This window comes from Macaca fascicularis, chromosome 3, assembly GCF_037993035.2.
Source record: "Macaca fascicularis isolate 582-1 chromosome 3, T2T-MFA8v1.1".
Classification (NCBI taxonomy): Eukaryota; Metazoa; Chordata; class Mammalia; order Primates; family Cercopithecidae; genus Macaca; species Macaca fascicularis.
Window position 1 is genome coordinate 4,628,915 of NC_088377.1, and position 23,844 is coordinate 4,652,758.

Consider the following 23,844-nt stretch of genomic DNA (forward strand, 5'->3'; position numbering starts at 1 on the left):
TGCGTCTGCTGGAGCCCCTGTGGATTTTAGCGCTTGGAGGAAGCAGGTTCCCAGAGCAGCCATGCCTGATACCTGGGAGAGGGAACTGGAGTTTAATTGGGAACCATCTGCTATTTTTCTACTTCCTCTGCCCTCTCAGAGTTACTGGTAATGACTTGGAAAGGTCTCTGGTCTTTGGCGTTGTGATAGGTGGAATTCTTTCATAGGAAACACAGCCCCAGGATTGTTTTGATGCAAGCCGTGGGTCCAAAGCCACTCCCCACTTTGCTATGTGGGGGAAGGACCGAGAACCGGATGGCTTGGATACTTTCATTCTTAATTAGGTCATGCCCGTGTGAGCCAGGAAAGGTCTGTGTTTATGCGAAGCTAGTAATACTGTTGCCTACTATCTCTTCTGTGGTGCCATCTACATTTTTGGGACTCGGGAATTATGTGAGTACCGAAACAACTTATGCTTATAGTAGGTGTACACACGCACAGGGAAAGAATTGCGTTTATGTGGGACAGGTGAAAACAGTCGCAAAAAAGCAATGGAAAGGGCTTTGAAAGTAATTTATCTTCTGAAGAATAACGATATGGAAACTTCTAAATGGTGAGAGGGAATCTCTCTAAAGCAATCGATTTGAAGATTGGTTGGACAAACAGCGGGAAAGTCGTTGTCTTAGCAGAATTAAGTTCATACTTTTTTTTTTTTTTTTTTTTTTTTTGCTAATTCTAGAAGGTTTTCTGTTATCTGCGGTAGCTCAGACAAAAATGCATTCTCACCAGACGAGTTTTCGGTTAATCGATACTGAATGCGCTTTGTGTAGACTGTCGAATTTCAAAGATTTATCGTATGACCAAGATGCACCTGATGCTACAATTGAAAATAGGGGAACAAATGCTTTCTGTTCTTCCTTGGCTAAGGAGATAGAGGTGGAGGTGGAGCCGGAGGTCAGAGGTCCTGAAATAGTCACCATGGGGGAAAATGATCCGCCTGCCGCTGAAGCCCCCTTCTCATTCCGATCACTTTTTGGCCTTGATGATTTGAAAATAAGTCCTGTTGCACCAGGTAAGTAGACCCAGGTGAGGACCCTGTGATTTCTGACCACACATGTCCCATGTAGATGACCAATGTGGCTAACTGTCCCTGTCGGGGAAGTATCTTCCCAGCCGTTCTGACACCCATAGGCTGGTCTTCCTTAGACCTGCGGAATCTCGGGGAGAAGGGGTATTGGAGAGGGGATCGTTTGGTTAAGCCCCTTGCTCTCTCCCTGGAGATGGGTATTTTCTTCCCTTGTTGGAGGTTTTCAGAGACTGGGGCTCCACAATTGCCCTGTCAATCTTGAAGGAGGTCAGATCCTGGCCAGGAAATCTCTGAGCCCTCCAGGAAGTCCTGAGAAGCAGCGGCCACCAGTCCTTCCGAAAACTCAGGATAAACTGGATGTCGCCAAAGATATTAGAGGCCTAGATTAAAATAGAGCAGCAGATGACAGAGTGGCTCCTAAGAACTGAAGAAAAAAAGTTGGTTTTGTAAATAAGTCACAAATGCCTGGTAAAACAGTGGACTCTCTAGCAACCTATATGGCTAGGATCTTTTTGACCAGAGATGGTCAGGACTGGTCAAAGGGAGCTGTGGGGTTGCTGGTTCTGGAAGTCGGGGCTTGGACGCAGGCAGATTCCTGACCCATTGGTTCTGGGGAGGAACCACAGGAGCTCTGCCTGAGGTTCCAGAAAGCGGGAGTGGGGGTCACCCTAATGATTTCTTTTAAACCACCTGGAAAATTGGCTTGGAGAAGGTTTGGAAAGGATGGGAGGTGGGAGAAAAGATTTCAAGTAACTGAAAAGACACACTATTTAAAAATATGGCTCAAAATTAGTGTAAGTGTCAATGAAAGAAAAAAAAATCTTGCAATCACCTGACCCCCAAAACTTACCTGGTTTTTTACATCTGCAAAGTCTCTTCCTGCTTTTGCTAATATGTGTGGTTTCATGCACAGTACGGATATAGGTAGGTGGGTTTTTTTCCATAAAAGGTTTTTATAAATGTTTTCTTATGGAATCACAATATTCCATTAAGTAGATATGCAATTTACATAGCCATTTGGTCATAGTTTGACCTATAGTTGTTCCTAATATTTTATAATATAAATAATATAAATATTGATAGCATTATAATATTCCTTTCTCTTATTTTTTGATTTTTTTTTTTTTTTTTTTTTTTTGAGACGGAGTCTCGCTGTGTCTCCCAGGCTGGAGTGCAGTGGCGTGATCTCGGCTCACTGCAAGCTCCGCCTCCCGGGTTCACGCCATTCTCCCGCCTCAGCCTCCCAAGTAGCTGGGACTACAGGCGCCCACCACCGTGCCCGGCTAATTTTTTTTTGTATTTTTAGTAGAGACGGGGTTTCACCATGTTAGCTAGGATAGTCTCGATCTTCTCACCTCGTGATCCACCCGCTTCGGCCTCCCAAAGTGCTGGGATTACAGGCTTGAGCCACCGCGCCCGGCCATTTTTTGATTATTTTGCTATGACTAAGTAGTGGGGAGGAACAAAAACTTTTCCTTGTAAATAGAACAATACATTGTTCATTAGAAAAACAATTTAGAAAATACAGTTCATCAAAAAGATTTTAAAAAATTACCCACAATGGCACCATTACTCAGAGATAATCCTATTAGCAATGTACTATTGAATTTCTTGCCTTTTTCTATCTATATATCTATATTTCCTCTTGAAAGTAACATGTACTATTTGTGTTATTTTGAAGCTTTTAAAAAATTTTAACAATATCACCTTCACCTTTCTATGGCATTAAATAATTAAATATTTTCTAGATGTTGACAAACTATGGCTGATGGGTCAAATCTGGCCCACCCCTTGCTTTTGTAAATAAAGTTTTATTGGAACACAGACACACTCATTTGTTCACATACCGTCTGTGGCTGCTTTCATGCCATAACAACAGAGTGGGGTTGTTAGGACAGACCACATGGTCCATAAAGTTTAAGTACTATATTTACTATCTGGTCCTTTACAGAAAAAGCTCGCCACCCCTTTTCTATATCATCTTGTCCTCCTATAGGTATTCCATTACGTATGTACCTCATTTGTTATTTCATCCGTTCTTTTTTGTGGGTAATTTGGTCTATTTCCTGTGCATCAATATTATAAGCGCCATTCTTCTAAGTGTCCTTGGGGTCGATATTTGTGTATATCTATGGTGACATTTTGGGATAAATTCCTAGAAGTGGAACTGCTAGGTCAAAACTTTCATCTGTTTTTGAGCTTTCTGGTGTCTAAGTTTACACAGTCGGGAAGTTTATACAATTTCTACCCCTGTGACTGTAGGTGGGGGGCCATTTCCTTTCACTTCATGTGAATCATTGTGAAGTTTGTACATAGTTATGTCTAATTTGCATTGTTCATCATTTTCATTTCTCAAGAAGTCGAAAGTTTTGTTTTGTTTTTTTTCCTTGAGATGGAGTCTCACTCTGTCACCCAGGCTGGAGTGCAATGGCGTGATTGCACTGCAATCTCCACCTCCCGGGTTCAAGTGATTCTCCTGCCTCAGCCTCCTGAGTAGCTGGGATTACAGGCACCTGCCACTGCACCCCGCTAATTTTTGTATTTTTAGTAGAGGCAGGTTTCACCATGTTGGGCAGGCTGGTCAAGAAGTTGAAAGCTTTTTCACACTTGTGTGCCACTTGCATTCCTTCTTTGGAGAAATATTGTGCATTTTGTTGTTTATTCCAGGCAATGCCCTCAAGGACCAAGTACAGAGGAGACGTGGGGCACCTGCAGTGCCCTCAGGGCAGCCTGGCAGAGAAGCAGAGCAAATGGGAACTGATACAACGTTTCTATTAAATGTCAATCTTTGACTTGACAATTTGGGGTCATTTTCTAAATCTGACTTAGATACAGAGCAGGTGGAATGCGAAGAGGTCATTCCTGGGGTTCCTGAAGATTTCTAAGTGTAAGACGGAGGATAGGCATCCTCATAGAGGAGAATCGTTAGTGTGCGGGGGACTGAGGTGTGAGGGTGGAGCGAGGATCCTTTTTACGCGCTCACCACCACAGACGGGCTGTCCTGGAAGGACTTGGTCTCAGACCCTGAGTTAAAACCACCTTCATTATCATGATGTCATTCATACATTCATCTAGCACATTTTTATCAAGGACTACGGTGTGTCCCCTGCTGTTCTAGGTATGGAGAATGCAGACTCAACAAACCACTGAGCTTGTCCAGGCCTGAAACACAGAGCTGGCCACTGTCTCTTGTCCTCCTCGCAGCCTCCACATCTGCGACGTGCAGCTCCTATTTCCCTGCTCTTCCTCCATCTCCCGCTCACCCTCCCCTCCGCACACTCTTTTCTCCTCGCATTCTACGTCTTTTCATCATTTTTGTCTTCAAATTCTCTTCTTTCTTAGGCAGCCTCAGCTGATACTGATCGTTTTATAATCACACTCCTTATTGCCAGAGGGTGAAGTTGTGAGTCTCCATGGACAGGCAGGGAAAGATCTTCCATGAGAGAGTTCTCGGTTCAACAAGTCCAAGACTAGGAGGAGAGAGGCAGGTGCTAGTCTCATCCTGGGCAATTGTGTGCCCTGGGCAGGCTTCTCTCCCCTTTCTGGATTCCAATCTTCCTAATTTTTAACAAAGACAACTTGGGTATTCATGCATTTTCAGGATTGATGAAGTAATTTATGTGAAGTGGCCTGCTCTCCCCAGGAGGGAAGAGTGCTAGTGGGAATTCTTCTGCTGCCCGGAGAGGCTTATACTTCTGTCCAGGCATCTGGACACTCCTTACATATTGTCCACCAGATTTGCCTGGTTCTGGAGGCAAGAATTGCAAAGGGTCTGAGATGTCACCCTACTTGCAAGCCAAAATTTAGCCTGCCACAGTTTCATGGGTGCTTTGGAAGACACGAGAGTCCTGGGTCAGAGACAAAGGACTCTGTTCCTCTCAGTGCAGCAAGGGGCACAAGCATCCTGTTTGTGCTGGCTGCCTTTGCCTTCTCAGTCCCACAGAGGCATGTGGAGCAGCCTACGTGTATGCTGCACGTGCAAGTGGTTTGCATTGCTGCTGCATATCCCAGAGTCAAGAGAACCCTCATCTTTATAATGGTCTGAAAGCAGACCTGTGCAAACTTTGCTCTGGAGGAAGACATTACATTTGTTAAACTGGACAGTGAACAAAGCTGCCTCTTGCTCTGGAGGGAGACACTCTCTGTATCTTCCAAGGCTGTTTGCTCTACACACAACCTTGAAGAGATGATCTGGAATGAAAGCTGTCAGTGTCTGTGCACAGCAGCTGTGGAGAATGGTGTATCAACAGCCTGTCCTCAGCTGGACATGGTGGCTCACGCCTGTAATCCCAGTACTTTGGAAGGCCGAGTGGGGAGAATCACCAGAGCCCAGGAGTTTGATATTAGTGTGGGCAACATAGTGAGATCCCCATCTCTATAAGAAAAAATTTAAACAAACAAACAAAATCAACATCTTGTTCTTGTGTCCCCTCTGGGAGATCTCAGCCCTACCTCTGCCTGCAAGCCCCCTGTGTGGGTTTCATATCCTCCTCTGCAGGGGAACAGCCTTGGAAACTGGGATGCTACTTCCCCTCCATATTAGTGTCCTAGAACTGCTGAAACAAAGTCCCCAAAACTGGGTGACTTAAAACAACAGGCATTTGTTGTCTTAGTTCTGGAGGCCGGAAGTCCAAATTCCAAGGTGTCATCAAGGCCATACTCCCTCTTAAACCCATGGAGCACCATGCCCTGCCTCTTCCTAGCTCCTGGTGGTTTGCCAATAATATTTGGCATTTCTTGGCATGTAGATGCATTGCTCCCATCTCTGCCTTCATCTTCATGAGGCTGACTTCTGCCTGTGCCTCCTCCCATCCTCTTCCCTTCATGTATGTTTGTCCCTGTGTCCTGATTTCCCCGTTTTTTTTTTGTTGTTGTTTTTTGGAGACAGAGTTTCGCTCTTATTGCCCAGACTGGAGTGCATTGGCGCGATCTCGGCTCACTGCAACCTCTGCCTCCTGGGTTCAAGTGATTCTCGTGCCTCAGCCTCCTGAGTAGTTGGGATTACAGGTGCCCACCATCATGCCCAGCTAATTTTTGTATTTTTAGTAGAGATGGGGTTTCACCATGTTGGCCAGGCTGGTCTAAACTCACCTCAAGTGACCCACCTGCTTCAGCCTCCCAAAGTGCTGGGATTACAGGAGTGAGCCACTGCACCCAGCTGTTTTCCCCTTTTTATAAGGACAACAGTCACTTTGGATTAGAGCCCACCCTAATGACCTCATTTTAACTAGATGACTTTGTAAAGACTCTCCAGTCCATATCCAAATAAGATGTCATTCTGAGGTACTAAGAGTTAAGACCTCAACGTGTCTTTCTGGGGGATACTATTCAACCCGTAGCACCATCCCCTCATCCCCCATGGAATAACCGGGTCAGAGGTGGAGCAGGTAGGACTGAACTTCTAAAGAATGTGCCCCATGGTTGGTGGCCCTTTCCCTAATTAAGGCACCTTTCTTTGGGCTGAGACTTCTCTGCAAAGAGGGGAGGGGGAATGGATAGCTGATGTGTAAGTTCCATGCCACTCCAAGTCAAGCTCTGTGACTTTCTGCTCTTCCTCTTTCTGGTTTTCAGATGCAGATGCCGTTGCTGCACAGATCCTGTCACTGCTGCCATTGAAGTTTTTTCCAATCATCGTCATTGGGATCATTGCATTGATATTAGCACTGGCCATTGGTCTGGGCAGTGAGTACAATTCATTATTTAGTAGGATCTCAAATACCTAGCCAAGTAGTTAAACTTTCATGAGCGCTCCCTCTCACCCCGGCATTTTGCTGCTGCCCAGCCTTAATTACTGGAGGCAAACATCCTTTTGGTTTGCTGACTTGAAGTTTTATTTGCCCACATGAATGTAAAGCCAGTCTGGGGTGCAGCAAGGGCTGCTGGCCATGCTCATGGCTTTGTCACCAAGGAACCTGCCCGGTTAGGAGTGGCCAAAGGCAGCTGATGAAATAGAATCCCACAGGTGGGAAGGAGGCACTGACCGGGGCAGCGGGGAGAAGACAAAGCGGCCCATTCAAGCAATGCAGGCACATCAGCTGCTTTTACAATAAGGTGCATGTGACTTTTGAGAAAGTGGGTCATTTGGACGAAGGGTCTCTAATAGGGAACAATTTTTCTTTCAAATACCTGAATCACAGGTCAGTTTAATTCGCCACCTGCCCCACTGTGTGGTCCACAGTTCATTCACTTTTTGCCCTCGGTAAGAGAAACCAGGAAGGCCCGAGCAGTTCTCAGTCAGGACTCCTTGCTTGGCCGGCTCAGCAGGTCGGCCCCCAGCTATGCAGTTTCTCTCTTGACTTTGAGCCCTCCAGAGTCTCAATTCACCTCGCGTTGTGGTTCCCAGGCCAGGCCACTTAGCGAGACCAAGTGGGGCACAGCAGCCCCACCCCTTGGAATTCAAAACAGAAACTGGGCTCCAGGAAACAGGCTGCTGACAGGGATGCAATTTCAACACAAGTTTCATTATTCACGGGCAGCTCCGTGCCGTGTGGCAGGTGGACAGTTGCTCGTGTGGCACTCTGAAAGAGCTGTTGGTGAATTCTTGCCTTCCTCCCTTTCCCAGTCCACTTCGACTGCTCTGGGAAGTACAGGTGTCGCTCATCCTTTAAGTGTGTTGAGCTGACAGCTCGATGTGACGGAGTCTCAGATTGCAGAGACGGGGAGGACGAGTACCGCTGTGGTAAGGTCATGGCTCTTCCCCGGGGAAGTAGAAGGAAGCAGCAGAAGCCAACCCTGACCCTTCCCATCTGTAAAATGGGTCCAAGCCATTGGATTTTTAGGCCATGTCCTCAGCTGGGATTGAACTGGCATTTGCCCAAAGACATGTTGGACTGGGGGTCACGGAGGGCCTTCCATGGAGCTCTGCCTCACGTGGGGAGACCACAGAAGCAATAAGATGAGACCACCGAGAAGTCTCAGGGGTCCAGAGTCCCTGCTCTGTGATGGGGAGGCTGCTGTGGACAAGAAGTGGGTCAGGTGTGGCAGAGGAGGGGTTTGAGCTGGCTGTGGAGAAACCCCGGCCTGCGGTCTCAGGGTTCCACCTGCCACTAACGAGCCTTTCTCTCTGCACATCGGCCAGTCCGCGTGAGCGGTCGGAATGCCGTGCTCCAGGTGTTCACAGCTGCTTCGTGGAAGACCATGTGCTCCGATGACTGGAAGGGTCACTACGCAAATGTTGCCTGTGCCCAGCTGGGTTTCCCAAGGTAAGTTAAAGAGCATTTCCAACCCATGGGCAAAACACAGAGAGGATAACAATGAGGAAAGACAACTACCGTTTAGTTGGGCACTATTGGGTGCTTTAACGCTCTCAGATTCCATCCTCGCAGCCACCTTAGGATGCCCGATATCATCCTCACTTCACAGGCAAGCAAACCAAAGCCAGACAGGCTAAGTGACTTGCTCAAGGCACATGGGAAATGGCATGTTTGGGGGTTCTCAGGGCCAGGCCAGGATCGGAGCTGCACACATGCAATAAAAAGCTTCAAAGTGAAAAACAGAAAAACAAAAACAAAACCAAAAAACCCTCCAGCTCCTCAGCTTGCAGCTCCTAGAGTAGCTTCCTGGACACTTTCGTGCTTGGTCCTGGTGGTCACATCAGTGTCCACGCATGCTTCCCCAAGAACCCCACAGAACCAATTGTTGAAAGTCAGAAATTTAGTGAAGACAAAATCATCCAAAACAGTTGTTTAGCAACATGTAGAACAAAAAACTATAACAGCTGACTGTTCACTTTTTAGTGTTTGTGTTGCCTACATGATTTTTTGCATTGGGGTGACACATTTTTGGCCCAGGCATGGGCCTCCTTCTCTTCCCTGGCCCCTTTCTTCTGACTTCCTACAGCCGCTGTACTTCCACGGGCTCCCCTAGCAGCCTCCTTACTCCCCTTTGCTCTCAAGTCTCAGCGCTCAAAACAAACAGGCTGCATTCTGCTTTGCCCTCAAGTAGATGGGGTCATTAAAGCCACACTTCCCTGAGTCCTCCAGTCTCAGTTTTCAAATTCCATGCATCATATTCTTGGCTCTCTTTCCCCAAAGCCGGTGGAAGCCAAAATGCTCTCCAGCCTCTAGCCCTGAGGTCTGCCTCCTTCTCCCTCCACACCAACTGAGATTCAGAAATGAGCTGCAATTCAAGTTCAATGAGAACAGCAAAAATCATCCACACTAACACCTTCAGGAATTATATATTACTCCTCAGAGACAAGGAGGAAGAGGTACACACACACACACACACACACACACACACACACTGCACACAGCTGAGAGCTTCCCCGTCAGGCATTTCTCTTCCCTGCGAAGGTCGTGCCAACTGCCTTGATTACATTTTCCTCAAAACTCAAAGCTGACCGAACTTTGTATTCTACATACACATCCCATAGCATTTACAGTAAGCTGAAGAAATCCTACTGATAAGCTGGTGTGTTCGCCATGACAACAAGCTACTGCACTATGTTTTGTTCATTTCACAAAGAAAGGAGAACATGGCTGTTTATTCACCATCTTCCATCTTGTGACTCTCCAAACATTTGATTCTTTTTTAAAAAGTTGCACCACTTTCTCCACTGTTCTCCAGAAGACCTGCGTCCTGGCACTGTGAACATGAGCTGGGCTCTGGTGTTCGTGGAATCACTTTGTTGTATGTGTTCATCTCTTCCAGTGGGGCCCCACGCCGGTCCTGGGCAGATAAGAAATGTCTCTCTTGTTCCTCCAACTCGTTGTTCATGGGGAGCTTGGTGTCCCTGCTTGGGTGTTCCCCGACAATACTGCGCCTATTTCTGTGCTCACCTCCCCTCTGGACTTGCTTCAGGCCAAGCAAAGGGCATTTCACTGGAATGTGCAAAGAGTGACCCATCCAGGGACATCAGGAGGTGGTCACTCACTGTGTGGCTGCAGCCCAGGGTGGGTGGACAGGGCCGTCAGGTGCAGGCCAGAAGCGGGGGTCATCCCGGAACAGAGCAGGCCTGGAATGAATGCCTTGCCAGGGTGAGTGAACTTCATTCTCTTGGCAAAAGGAAGCCTTTGACGGGTTTGGGGGGACAAAATGACATCCCCCAGGTACAATCCCTGTCATATTGTGACTCGCACATAGGCTGAATGCTTCAAAGGGTAAATTTACCACATTGGGTCTGTGTTTCCGATGTACTTGCAGCTATGTAAGTTCAGATAACCTCAGAGTGAGCTCGCTGGAGGGGCAGTTCCGCGAGGAGTTTGTGTCCATCAATCACCTCTTGCCAGACGACAAGGTGACTGCGTTACACCACTCGGTATATGTGAGGTAGGTGGTCAGGCGATGCTATTGTCTGCATGGGTATCGAGTCACCTGCTGGATTTGTGATACTGTTCTCAACTCCACAAGGACGTAAGAAGCATACGTGTGTTATCTCAGATGGAAGGTGGGAGTTGGCCACCTTGGTGAGACTGGTGGATGCACCAGGCTGGGGATGTGAGAACCTGGACCCAACTGGGCAAGTATGGCCCAACGAAGAAAGGGAAGGAAATAGAGTAGAAGGGTAACAGTGCTGTGTGTGTGACCAAGGTACTGTCACATGACAGGCACTCTGGGTCTGTGTGGGGAATGAAAGCAGGCAAGAAAGAATGGGGGTGGGGAGGAAAAGAGGAAGGGAGGGAGGGAGGGAGGGAGGAAGGAAGGAAGGAAGGAAGGAAGGAAGGAAGGAAGGAAGGAAGGAAGGAAGGAAGGAAAAGAGGGAAGGTAAAAGGAAGAAAAACAGAAATTAAGATAGAAATTTATCCTTCTTTGTTTACTAAATATTTTAGCATTCATTCTTTAATTTACATGTTTTCCCCAACAACTCATGGGGAAGGTAAAACCAGGTGTCCTTAAATAACCATCAGGTAGCTGAAACCTACAGGGACCACCTGCCTTGCCCCAGGTTAGACGGTACATAGCAGATACAGCCAAGAGTTCTGAATCCAATTCCATATTATCTTCCTGACACCTTGGCCCAAACCCTAAGATGCTCATTTTCTGCTCTGGGAACGACAGGCTTGTTGGTCTGTCCATCGGGGATGAATAAGCACCTGGGACCCACATGTAGTCTGGAGGGACAGCTCATGTCTTGGGTGCTAAATCCACAGTCTGGTGACACTAGCTTTCTCTTGCATGATGAGCTGGGGCTCAAAAGGCAGAAAACATTACAAAGATTTTGGGATCCTTTTCCCTTCACTATAAGAAAAGCACCCACCCAGGTCTCCACCTGTGTGTGGGGATGGGGGTAGGACTGTCAGTTTTGGGGCAATCACACTTTGTTGCTCTGGGGAGGAGTCCTCTGCCAGGTGTGTGAACCCAGGCTACAAGGAGTCCTGGAGAGCTTGCCACGCTGTCCCTTGGGCACTCTTGTGTCCCCAGGGACCAGGAGGTGGAGAACATTGGGCTGAATCTCCACGCAATGACAGCGTGATATGTTGATAGAATATATCTCCTTATACATCCTTTATCACTAGCTATCTAAAGCTTAGAAATACAGAACAGCCCGTTGCATACACAATACTTCACTGTTAGTCGAGTGTTTTGGAATGAATTGTGTGACCTCATCCTCATTTTTTTTAACATAGACTAAAACTGTAATCTATATTCAAGAGAGGGGGAAATAGAATTTATTTTTCTGTTACCCTAAGATTAAGTTTTTAAGAGTGTTCCTTTCACAGACCTGGGGCATTTTTCACGGAGCCTACTTTTTCTCCGCTTTAGGGAAGGATGTGCCTCTGGCCACGTGGTTACCTTGCAGTGCACAGGTAAGAGTTCTAGAAAGGCAGGGGTCTGGGGGAAGCAAGCACACGCTGAGTCCTATCTCCTTGCCCGCTGAGTCCTCTCTCCCATGGGGCTTTGTGTCCCTTCCCCTTGGGTGCCAGGTGGGAACTCTGTGTACCCCTACCTGCCGGACGAGGGGAGCAGTGTCATCCTCACCTGTTGGCCTCACCTGTCAGGTGGGGGAGACAGCCAGAGCAACTCATTAGCAGCAGACAGGACCAAGGCCCATGATGTCCCATCGCTCTGTAGAGCCTTGAGTCCCTGACTTAGTACCCATTTCCTCCTTACACGTGCACAGTGCTCACTCCAGACCTCGGGCAGTACCCCTCATTCCTGGCAGAGGGGAGTGTTCACACTGCAAGGGTGGAGTCTGGAGCAGTCAGGGAGGTGTGTACACCTGCGGCCGTGAGGAGGGGGCTGCAGAAGGTTCCTGCCTGCTCCTGACATCCCAGGGTGTTGTCATCACTGGGGGAACAGGATGGGGAGTGGCACTGCCAACGCTGGGCACTGACCAAGTAGGGCAGATGCTTTTCCCACCACATCCCCCACAGCACCTACCATCCTCAGGTCTCCCCAAGAGCCTCCCCTGCTGAGCTCCCCCTTGCAGCACTTGTCTTACAGCTGCTGTGAGCTCTGGGAGGGTGGGGGGCAGTGAGGGTGGGGAGACAGGAGCAGGTGCATGGTGGTGACACCATGTCCCCCAAAGAAGTCTGCAGCGTGGAGCCACAAGCCCTTGTTCCCTTCCGTAGCCTGTGGTCATAGAAGGGGCTACAGCTCACGCATCGTGGGTGGAAACATGTCCTCGCTCTCGCAGTGGCCCTGGCAGGCCAGCCTTCAGTTCCAGGGCTACCACCTGTGCGGGGGCTCTGTCATCGCGCCCCTGTGGATCGTCACTGCTGCACACTGTGTTTACGAGTGAGTGCTGCTGACCTTCTTCCCAGACCCCTGTTCACTTCTGGGTCATGTCGGGGCGGGGCTGCTTTGGGTGGTGAGAAGCAGGTCCAGAGGGAAGACAGAGAGACCAACCCCCAAGTAATGTCCAGTTGGAGAGGTGAGAGGTGCCTCCAGCCTCACTGTGGACCATCATCATTGGCTGGTGGTGACTGGTGACCTTGAGCTTGTTTTCAGGATTGTAGCTCCTACAGAAAGGACAGACAGAGGAGGAAGGAAGCTCATGTGCTGGAGGAAACCCACAAAAGTGAAAGGACCTAGACCTTCCTGTAGCTAATTCCAGTGGACCATGTTATGGCAGAGACAGGGTGAGATGGTAGTGAGGGAGGCTAGAGGGAATATGTTGGGGGCCAGGTACTGGGTCTCTTCTTCTTAAAATCTCAGGAGCTTAGAGTGCAAGAAAACTGCAGAAAAGACTTCCAAACACAATGATTCTCCCTGATATTTTTACCCCTGATTTTGTTGCTGTTTGAAGAAGAATGGGCCCTGATAAACTCCTTGCAGTGAGCAACGTTGAGTTCAGCCCTCAAATGCCAAGAAGACCTCAGAGGTGCTGAGAGTGAGGCCTGTCTGGGAAACACATGGGGTGTGGGTCTGTGTTTCTGCAGGGCATGAGAGTGCAGTTACGTATACAGCATAAACAAGCAGGGTGATGGGACCACCTCTTGCCTGATAACCTCTCCCACCATCTTCCTAGGTTTTCAAGACACCTGAAGTCAATGAGTTCAGTGGTCAGACTTTTCCTGTGCTTCACCTCTTGCTCTTCTCATTTCAGCTTGTACCTCCCGAAGTCATGGACCATCCAGGTGGGTCTAGTTTCCCTGCTGGACAATCCAGCCCCATCCCACTTGGTGGAGAAGATTGTCTACCACAGCAAGTACAAGCCAAAGAGGCTGGGGAATGACATCGCCCTCATGAAGCTGACTGGGCCGCTCACGTTCAATGGTACATCTGGGTCTCTATGTGGTTCTGTGGCGCTTCCTTTGTTTCAAGAGGATTTGCAATTGCTCAATGAAGCAGTCTTATGATGGCCGCTTTATAATCCTTGTCAGATATTAATAATTCCAACTCCTGATTCATGTTGGTGTTGGCATCAGTTGATTATCTTTTCTCATTAAAGTTGTGATGTTCCTAGTTCTTGTGATTTCATGTGATTTTCAGTTGTATCCTGGACAATGTGGCTATCATGTTTGCAGACTTGAGTCCTACGTACCTTTTCAATGTTACCCTGTTTAAATGTAGTTTGTAGATCCTGGCCTACAGAATGAATGCACTGATGACTCTGCCAGGTAGATTGGTGGGTTGTGGTTCCAACCATAACTTAATTTTAGAGCCTTCGTGGGCTGTGTGCTTTGTCTGGTGCCACCTTCTCCCTGTTGGTGCCACCTGGAGGCAGGAAGAGCTTCTTGAGGCCAGACCACCTGGGGCCTCTAGGTGGTGGAAGAGAGTCATCCATCTGTAGGGACAAAGAGCCCTTCCCTGTCCAGATGCCTAGTGGGGATGCGTCGCCTCCGCCAGTGCCACCCGCCTGCCTGTTTTCTCCAAGTAGAGGGGCCATCTCGGTTGAGAAACAGAACCTCCCAGGCTGGCCAGGTGGTGTGGTGGCACCCTCTCATTTCTTTACAGGCTGAAAGATGCTGGGCACCCTCAGCCCCCTGGAAGTACAGAAAAGTTCTCTCCCTACCAGCAGCTCCTAAACACCCTGTTTCTTGAAAAAGTCAAGCCCTGCCTTCTGGACATTACGAAAATGCCAGAAGAGACACACCTGATAAAACTTGCAAACATCTCGTAGATGCAAACAAAGTACTAGGAGACTACTCCCAAATAAATTAAAGCCCTTTCTCCTTCTCAAGTAAACAGGGAGAGCATAATAAATAGGTGAATTCCCTCTTATTGGAGCAGAATCCTGGCCTGAGACCAGCTGCAGGCTCTACTTGGCAGAGTCACTACTGCATCCATCTCATGGACATGTAATGCCCGAAAACAAACATTTCCAGAGAGGCAGGAAAATGGTTGTGGTGGTGCCAGTTTGCCAACTATTATTAATGATATTGGTTACAGGAAATGAGGTGCCAGCACTTGTTCTTTGACAAAAATTCAAGTGAGTTCTTTCATTCTTTCTCTACCTCTCCATTACTGTGCTGCACAGAAAAGCTTGGGGGAACCTTAGGGTGTGTTCACATGAAAGCCTGAGGTATGTGCAGAGCACTCTGGCTTTGGGGGAGGCCCACAGGACCCAGCTCTACACACAGGCAAACTTGTCGTCTCCAGATGTCCCAGGAACCGTAGCAATATTCATGGAGCCGTGTTCTATAAGCAACACATGTACATCTAGACCAGGAGTGGGCACGTGCTGGCCTGAGGGCCAGGTCTGCCCCATCGTGTTTTGGTAAATAGACATTTTACCGGACACAGTCACACCTATGTGGGTACCTATCACCTGGGGCTGTCTTCATGCTCCAATGGCAGCCATAGAGACCGCACAGCCTACGAAGCCCAAAACATTGACTATTCAGCCCTTTCCACAAGAGGTGTGCTGACCCTGGTCTAGGCTCCCTCACCCTGCCACGGTGGAGGGCTGTTCTACAGTTTTAAGTGCTCTGGGAGTGGTGGATGGGGTAAGGGGCTCCTGCTGTGAGCTGATCGTTTTCAAGTAACCAAGGGCTTGACCTTCCCTTGTGAGATAGTTCGTGCTCCTCCGAGGCAGAAGCACAGATGAGATGGTTTTCTTGGACTCCTGCTTCAACTGAGTTGAGAACTACTGTTTCCTTTCAAACAGAGATGATCCAGCCTGTGTGCCTGCCCAACTCTGAAGAGAACTTCCCTGATGGAAAAGTGTGCTGGACGTCAGGATGGGGGGCCACAGAGGATGGAGGTCAGTGGGCTGAAGCCAAGATTCTGAGCCCGGGAGCCCAGAACCCAGAGGGCTGTGGAGGGGGCTCCCCCAATGTTCCAATGTGATGTTCCCATGGGTTGCCCAGATACGCCGGCCAGGGAGTGTGTGTCAACTGCTCAGGACACAGTCAGCCGAGGAGCTGTGGGTCAGGAGTCACGGTTCCATTGTTATGGGGACAACATGACACTGCAGACCTTCTCAGGAGAGAGTTAGACCTTCTTAAACACAGCAGGTGTTTCCCTTCCCCTGCCCAGACCCCCAGCCTCGTTAACTGAGGACATACAGAGCCCACCTAGACAACACTCCCAGGCTTCATTCGGAACTCAAAGATTTGTGTTTGTGAAGACTCTTTGCCTTGTGGGACTTTGGAAGATGTGTTCTTTCATCCTACAAAGAGCAAGTGGAAGCAGCAGCAGATGAGATTGCTGTAATAATAAGGGAAGCAGGAGTGGCAGTAACCATAGTCCATGCAAGTGAAGCCTGGGCGCCTTTCCTTAGTGTGGGCACAGAGCCGGTCACAAGTCTTAGGTTTTTCCATCAATCACTTTCTTTGTTAGTAGGAAGAGGATTCATTTTCTGTGGCTGCTGTAACAAATTCTCACAGTCTGGGTGGCTCAAAACGATGGAAATTGGCCAGGTGTGTTCGCTCACACCTGTAGTCCCAGCACTTTGGGAGGCCAAGTCTATGGGATCCCTTGAGGCCATTAGTTTGAGACTAGCCTGGGCAACATAGAGAGGCATCGTCTCCACAAAAAATACAGAAATTAGCCAGGCATGGTGGCATGCACCTATAATCCCAGGACTTTGGGAGGCCAAGGCAGGAGGATTGCTTGAACCCAGGAGTTTGAGACCAACCTGGGCAACATGGCAAGACCCTGTCTCTATAAAAAATTAGCCTGGGCCGGGTGCAGTGACTCATGCCTATAATCCCAGCACTTTGGGAGGCCGAGGCAAGTGGATCACTTGAGGTCAGGAGTTTGAGACCAGCCTGGCCAACATGGTGAAACCCTGTCTCTACTAAAAATATAAAAATTAGCCAGGCGTGGTGGCACATACCTGTAATCCCAGCTATTCAGGAGCGAGGCTGTAGAATCACTTGAACCCAGGAGGCAGAGGTTGCAGTGAGCCAAGATCACGCCATTCCATTCCAGTCTGGGTGATAGAGCAAGACTCCATCTCAAAACAAACAAACAAACAAACAAACATTAGCCTGACACAGTGGTCCCAGCTACTCAGGAGGCTGGGGTGGGATTGCTTGAGTCCAGGAATTCTAAGCTACACTGAGCTGTGATCATGCCACCATATTCCATCCTGAGTGACAGAGTGAGACTTTGTGTTTAAAAAAACAAAAAACAAAAAAGAACAACAACAACAAAAAAAGAAAATGTGGAGATTTATTTCCACACCCAACTGTGGTGTCTGTAGGGTGGTTTTCCTGGAGGCTGTGACCCGTTTCCTTGGGTCCTGGTGGCTGCAGCTGCACCGGCGTTCCTGTGCTTGTAGCTGGATCTCCAGCCTCAGCGTCCGTCCTCCTGTGGCTTTGTCCCCTGTGTCTCTGTATCTCAAACTTCCCTCTCCTGTGTCTTATAAGAATACCAAGTCGTTGGATTTAGGGTCCACCCTAAATGCAGGGAGATCTCATGTTGAGATTCTTACGTTAATTACATCTGCAAAGACCCTATTCCAAATAAGGTTGGGCTCCATAGTGGCAGGTAGGCATATTTTGGAGGGGCCCACAGTTCAGCCCAACACAGGAAGTTCAGTGTTTTCCTCTCAACACCGATCACTTGAGCCCCTCGCCCCGCTGAAGGCACGCAGGGGCTGAGCCGGATGCTTCGAGTCTGCGGGGCCTACTTACCCCCCACTCACTGGCAGTGCTGCTCAGCTGGCCGAGGGCACTCAGAGCTCTCTGTAGTTTCCAGCCCACCCACGTGGCCCAGGCCCAGCTCTGAGCCAGTGCGGCTGGTCCAGGGCCCTTCCAGCTTCATCAGAACCAGCACCCCTGGTGTGTGGTGGGAGCTGGGAGACCAATCTTTGCTCCCCTTTCTCTCGTGGTGGGCTCTCATTCAGGACCACTCAGCCCACCAGAGTCATTCTAATGACACTGGGCTCTGAAGAGGAGGCTGTGCAACAGCTTCATCCTCCCAGGAGATTCTCCATCCTGCTGCAGATTTGCTTCTCGCTGACAATCTGCTCTGTCCAGCACAAAAGGTCCAGCGAGCCCCTGTCCTGATGCGGCTTCAGCCCCAGCCTGGGCTGGAATCTTCTCCCATAATGCGTTGAGCTGTTTCGCCACGTTCCGGGCAGGAAGCTGAGTGTCTTGTGATACCATGTGCTCCTCAGAGCAGCCCCTCAGGGTCCTGTCATTGTGGGATTTTGTTGTCTCCATGAAATCTATGGAGTCTTTAAAACATCAAGATGCCTGGGTCACATGAACCAGCTAGGCTGGAGGGGTCCATCGCTCCGTGTCGGGGGTGTGCTTGGCCCACTGCAGGTGGATTGAATCTCCTGTGACTGTTGCAACAAACGACCCCAAATTCGTGGCTTAAAATGACACAAAGGTATCATCTCATAGTTAGGAAGGTCACAGGTCCAAACTCAGTCTCAGGGCGCTGGTGTCAAGTGTGGGCTGGGCTGGCTTCTCCTGGAGGCCCTCGGGGAACCTGCCTCCTGCCTTTCCCAGCATCTGCGCTCTGCCCGCACTGCTTGGCTCGTGCCCCTCCTTGGTCTTCCAGGTCAGCAGTGCCACATCTTCTAATCTCTCTCTGACTCTCTGACTCTGGTCCCTGCTCTGTCGTCACGGCTTCTCCTCCGGCTCCTCCAAAGACCCCTGTGACTTCGTTGGGTCCACCCTCTTACTCAGGATCATCTCCCCGCTCAAGGCCTGTGCCTCAATGAACCTGCGATGTCCCATTTGCCCTGTAAGGTGACACAGTCATAGCTTCTGGGGATTGGGGTGAGAATGTCTTTGGGGGACATTTTTCTGCTGACCACCCCAGAGTTCACAAAGATGCTGAGTGACTTTCCTGAGCCTCAGTTTCCCTCCCATAACTTGGGGTGTTCTGATGGCTGATTGGGCTGGTGCCCTGGGGAGGTGCCTTGGCCACTGTTGCCCCCCCCTCCACTTTGGACACTTTAGGAGAGTCGGTGGCCCTGCCTTGAAGCAGAGTGGCCCCTTGCAGCCACCTAACAGGTGGGCAAGCTCTGGGCTTGACATGCTTCAATACGGTGGGAATCTACTCATCCCACCGGCAGGGCCCTGTCCTTTTCTGCTGTTGCATCACACCAGGGAGCACCCCCCTCGTCCCTCGTTCCCTCGTTCCCTCGTCCCCCTGGTCCCAGCACGTGCCCTCTGTGTTTTGAGCCAGGCTTCCTTCTCACACGCCTCCTCTCACTTGCTTTGAAGCAGGTGACGCCTCCCCTGTCCTGAACCACGCGGCCGTCCCTTTGATTTCCAACAAGATCTGCAACCACAGGGATGTGTACGGTGGCATCATCTCCCCCTCCATGCTCTGCGCGGGCTACCTGAAGGGTGGTGTGGACAGCTGCCAGGTACGGGGCCACAGCGGTGGGTGGGGCCGTGGCAGGGTGATCCAGCCCTTGGGACAGGCCGTTGCCAGCATTTCCCTGTGACAGAACAAAAAGTAAATTTACAGGGCGTGGAGAAGAAATTTGCTCAAGATATCACTCCTTCTCCTGGCTGCCAGGCCTGTGTTTACCCAGTGATCTGGCTCTGCGTGGGTGCTGGGTGGTGGGAGGGGTCTCGTGCTGCTCCCCTCCAATTCTGACTTTGTGGGGGGCCACAGGGGAGGGAGGTGGCAGGGAAGCAGTGAATCTGGCCCTCCGAAAGCTGCAGTGGGTGGGACTCCAGTTCTACCAGGTGGATCACAGGTTACCTGAGGGCCCTGGCCAGGCGGACCCTCCCTCTCACCAGCTGCCCTTGAGCTTCAAAGGGTCAGGGTCTGCATTCTGGAAGGGACACACAGCTGGAGGCAGCACCCCAAAGGGGTCGAGGGACATCCTCTCTTGGGGATGCTGTGTCTGGACGGGCTGGTGGGTTTTCTTCTGTAACCTGGGTGGTCCATTGTGACATCGTGAAGGGGATCCCAACTCCACAGCAAGCAGCCTCGCATGGCAGTCTGTCCCCAGAAAGCAACCTCGCATGGCAGTGCCTGTCCCCCAACATTTGCTTCTCTCCTGTCACCCAGGGGGACAGCGGGGGGCCCCTGGTGTGTCAAGAGAGGAGGCTGTGGAAGTTAGTGGGAGCGACCAGCTTTGGCATCGGCTGCGCTGAGGCGAACAAGCCCGGGGTGTACACCCGCGTCACCTCCTTCCTGGACTGGATCCATGAGCAGATGGAGGTGGGTGCAGCGCCCTCCCCACCTCACATTGTCCCTGGTTTTTGACCCCTAGGGTTCATTAAATGCAACCCTGGTCTTGCCATAAAGAACCAGGGAGTGACCAAGTGGTTGTCAGTTCAGCAGCAGTGATTTGGTGGCTCCGGGGTGTCAGACGCTTGTGCCGAAAACAAAGATCACAGCTAGTCCTGGGCAGCTCTGGGTGGGTACAGCCTGGCAGGCAGAGGAGCTGGGGCCGGCAGGAAGAAGGAGCCTCACGACATGGGAAAGGAGGAGGCAGTGAGGAGGAGCCCCTGCTGGGATGGGGATGGGTCAGGTGTGCCCCTGTGTGCCAGGAGCAGGGAGAAAATGGGAGGGAGCGAGGGGCTGAGACAGTTCGAGAGAGGACCCTGCCTGACTGCTGAGGGGCTGGAACCTCGCTGGGAGCCAGGGATGTGAGGCAGCCTCTGCAGTCAGGAGGGGCTTGGAGAGCTCTGCGTTGGTAGTGTAGGGGTGGGTGGTCCTGGAGGGGGAGGGGTGGAAGTGGGAGGGGCCTACAGGGGGGCACCGAACAGCGAGGCTGGCTTGGCAGGACCCAGGCATGGAGGGGAGCTCTGAGACGGTGGAGGAGGAAGAAGGAGGCTTAGGGCTTTGCTGGGATCCTGGCAGGTGAACACAGAGCCTTTCTCATGTGGGCGCTGGGGAAACATTTGCTGGCTCGATCTCAGAGTCTCTCACCCCACTCCTTGGGATGGTTTTAAACACAGGAGGTCCTCACTCAGTACGGTTGACGGGATCTTGGAAACTGCAGCTTTAGGAGAAACAGTGCACACAGGCCCTCCAGCAACGTCCTTGCTTGCAACATAATTTTGTTACAAAGTCGATGAGAAAAAAATTGGTTTCATTATATATCATTTTGCTTAAAGTCGTAGTTTCCAATAACTAACAATGATGTCAAAGTGAGTACGGTTTTTTTCGTAATTCAGGTGAAATTTATAAAACATACAATTCACCATTTTAAAGTGAACAACCCTGTAGCATCAGCACATTCCCAGGGCTGTGCAGCCGCCACCTCTGCCAGTTCCCAGCATTCTCATCTGCCAAAAGACACGTGGCACCCTAGAAGCACGCAGTTACTCCCCACTCCACTCTTCTCCCCAGCCTCTGGCACCCACCAGTCAGCTTTCTGTCTCCGAGGCTCAAGGACCTTAAAAACCTTTAATTTGAAACAATTGACCAAGAAAGGACATCAGATGCTGAATGTGCCTCAGGCGTTAATTCCCATTTTGCTCTCATTGATTTTGTGCCTTAATTGAGAAACTACAGAACGGTGCCCACGGCAGAGGGCGAGGCCTGGGACTGAGACCTGGGCTAGTTTCACCTTCAGCACTGCTGCCCTGCAGCCCTGAGCACAGTCACAACCCCCGGGGTGTGGCGAGGGCTGTGCTCCAGCTTGGTGGAAAGTGCTTGTTCCTGTTCACCTTGCTGGGAGAGGCAGCCTGGCCTCGTACCGGGCACTGAGTGGCCTGCAGTGCTCTTCGGTACAAAGCTCAGCTCAGCGTGCCCGCACTGTAGAAAGGACCAGGATGGACAGCTGAATGGGAGACCTCCTCACTGTTCAGGGTTCTGTGGGAGCCTGGGGCACAGAAGGGTCGTGGGTGCAGAGGGCAAAGGGCAGGAAAGGAGAAGCTGGTCCTCCGCACGGGTCTGTGGGGGCATTCACGGGACACAGATCCCCAGGGGTTGACCACTGAGCCGGTGATCCTAAAAGTCCTCCTTAAGACACTGAAGGCGCAAGGCAGAGAAGCCCACTGCCATGTCTTCCAGCTGTCGTGGGCGAGCTGGAGAAAAACGTTCAAAATCAGCCTGGGAAGCCCGCTCACAACGGTGCCACGACGGGGCCGCCTCAGCCCCTCCCCTGTCAGCACCATCCTGGGCCACAGAGGCTGTGACCCTCCCTGTACTACAGTGGAGGGGACCTGCATGAGACCCCCGGCTAACAAGGGCAGAGTGTGAGTCTCATCAGATCCCCGACGTGGCCGCAGCGCCACTGCACAGCGGAATCAACAGATCTCACACTTAGGGGTGCAGAAGCCTGTCTCAGGCTGTTTGTTAAATGTGAAGATTGCAGGGCGTTTCTCCAGAGTCTGATGGGGAGGTCTGGGGTGAAGACCCTGGTGAATTTGTTGCACGGGGGCTTCAGGGCACACTGAGAAGCCCTGGGAGGGTCTTGGGGGCAGTTTCCCCTATTGTGGTGAAGCTGTGGGAAGCTGTGGTGGAGGAGCTCGTCTGTGACACTGGCTCCGGTGGTGCCTGGAGCCCCTGCTCCTTGCACGACGCCTTAGTCATCCGCTGCCTCCAACCCACCAGTGCACGTGTGAGATGCGCTGCCTCAGACACACACAGCCTTTCCCAAGTCTCTCTTCAGACGTCCTAGGGGAGACTCAGAAGAGACTGCCTTTCCTAGGAGGCTTTCCAGCGGCCCGCTGTGCGTTTCAGTTGTTCCGTTGTGAGGAATGTCAACGGGAGGGCCTTCCGAGGACTCACTCTCTTGCAGGGAAGTGTCCCGTGTGCTAGTTGGTGGCGTGCCCGCGGCCTCATCTTCATTTTCATCCAGCACTTTTCTCTGTCTAGTTGAGGGCTTAAAACAAAATTGTTCTGACTCAAACCAGAACTTAGGAACACAGTGCCAAGACCTAGAAGTTTCCTATGGAAGTGATGAAATGGTCACAGGGCAGAGATGGGACCTGCAGATGCTTTGCTGGTCGGCGCTTTTCCTGCCTGCCTCGGATCCGCTCACAGCTGGCAGCCCCAGGGGGAGGCCAACCTTGTCTTCATCGTGGAGAACAGCCTCACAATTCCTGTAGGGCAAAATGCAGGTGCCTGTTCCGTCACCATGCTGGACGGATGGCTGGAAGTGCTAAAAACAATAACACCTTTGTTTTCATTTACAGAGAGACCTAAAAACCTGAAGAGGGAGGGGACAAACCTGCTTTCCTGCGGTGATGAAGACAGCCCAATCCTCCCCTGGCCGCCCGTGTGGGAACCTGCACATCAGCAAACACCCTCAGAACTCTGCGTTCCGGCACCAGCAGCAGGCCCGAAAGAGGCGCCCTTCCATCGGATTCCAGCACAACCTTCCAGCTCCTTTTTTTGTTTTGAGATGGAGTCTCGCTCTGTCGCCCAGGCTGGAGTGCAGTGGTGAAATCTCTGCTCACTGCAGCCTCTGCCTCCCGGGTTCAAGTGATTCTCCTGCCTCAGCTTTCCCAGTAGCTGGGACCACAGGCACCTGCCACCACGCCCAGTTAATTTTTATATTTTTAGTAGAGACGGGGTTTCACCATGTTGGCCAGGCTGCTCTCGAACTCCTGACCTCAAATGATGTGCCTGCTTTAGCCTCCCACAGTGTGGGGATTACAGGCATGGGCCACCACGCCCAGCCTCATGCTCCTTTCTGATCTTCACTAAGAACAAAAGAAGCAGCAACTCACAAGTGTGGTCTTTCCCACTGGTCCACTTGGTTTTCTCTCCAGGGGTCTTGCAAAATTCCTGATGAGATAAGCAGTTATGTGACCTCATGTGCAAAGCCACCAACAGCCACTCAGTAAAGATGTACCGGCCCAGAACTGCGTAATTGCGGTCATTGCACGTTTTTATCCCTAGGGACCAGAACCAAACCCACCCTTTCTACTTCCAAGACTTGTTTTCACACGCGGAGAAATTAATCTATGAATGACTCGTTTAAGGCATATTTTCATGATTTCTTTGTAGCATTTGGTGCTTGATGTATTCTTGCCCTTTGATTCCAAATAATACGTTTTCTTCCCTCA

At 50.5% G+C, this 23,844-nt stretch overlaps 1 protein-coding gene across 4 annotated transcripts; it reads left to right on the top strand.

Annotated features, from left to right (window-relative positions):
• Positions 1 to 311: 311 nt before the first annotated feature.
• TMPRSS3 (transmembrane serine protease 3) lies at positions 312 to 23,844 on the top strand. 4 transcript variants are annotated; one of them, XM_005548618.3, is made up of 13 exons: positions 312 to 432; positions 907 to 1,051; positions 6,638 to 6,748; positions 7,629 to 7,745; positions 8,145 to 8,268; positions 10,211 to 10,336; positions 11,771 to 11,814; positions 12,580 to 12,745; positions 13,557 to 13,726; positions 15,561 to 15,656; positions 19,084 to 19,229; positions 19,886 to 20,038; positions 22,969 to 23,844. In XM_005548618.3, the coding sequence occupies exons 2-13, from the start codon at positions 958 to 960 to the stop codon at positions 22,984 to 22,986; spliced, it is 1,365 nt and encodes a 454-aa protein (XP_005548675.2). In that variant the 5' UTR covers positions 312 to 432; positions 907 to 957; the 3' UTR covers positions 22,987 to 23,844. The 4 variants fall into 4 exon arrangements, with proteins under 4 accessions (XP_005548675.2, XP_005548676.2, XP_045245270.2 ...); XM_005548619.4 differs by having other exon boundaries at positions 19,087 to 19,229; XM_045389335.3 differs by lacking the exons at positions 312 to 432; positions 907 to 1,051; positions 6,638 to 6,748; positions 7,629 to 7,745; positions 8,145 to 8,268 and adding an exon at positions 9,618 to 10,044.

Coding starts and splice junctions, on each gene's coding strand:
- TMPRSS3 (XM_005548618.3), top strand. CDS start 958: ATGGGGGAAAATGATCCGCCTGCCGCTGAAGCCCCCTTCTCATTCCGA. Junction 7,746..8,144: donor GGAGGACGAGTACCGCTGTG/GTAAGGTCATGG, acceptor CACATCGGCCAG/TCCGCGTGAGCGGTCGGAAT. Junction 13,727..15,560: donor TGGGCCGCTCACGTTCAATG/GTACATCTGGGT, acceptor CCTTTCAAACAG/AGATGATCCAGCCTGTGTGC.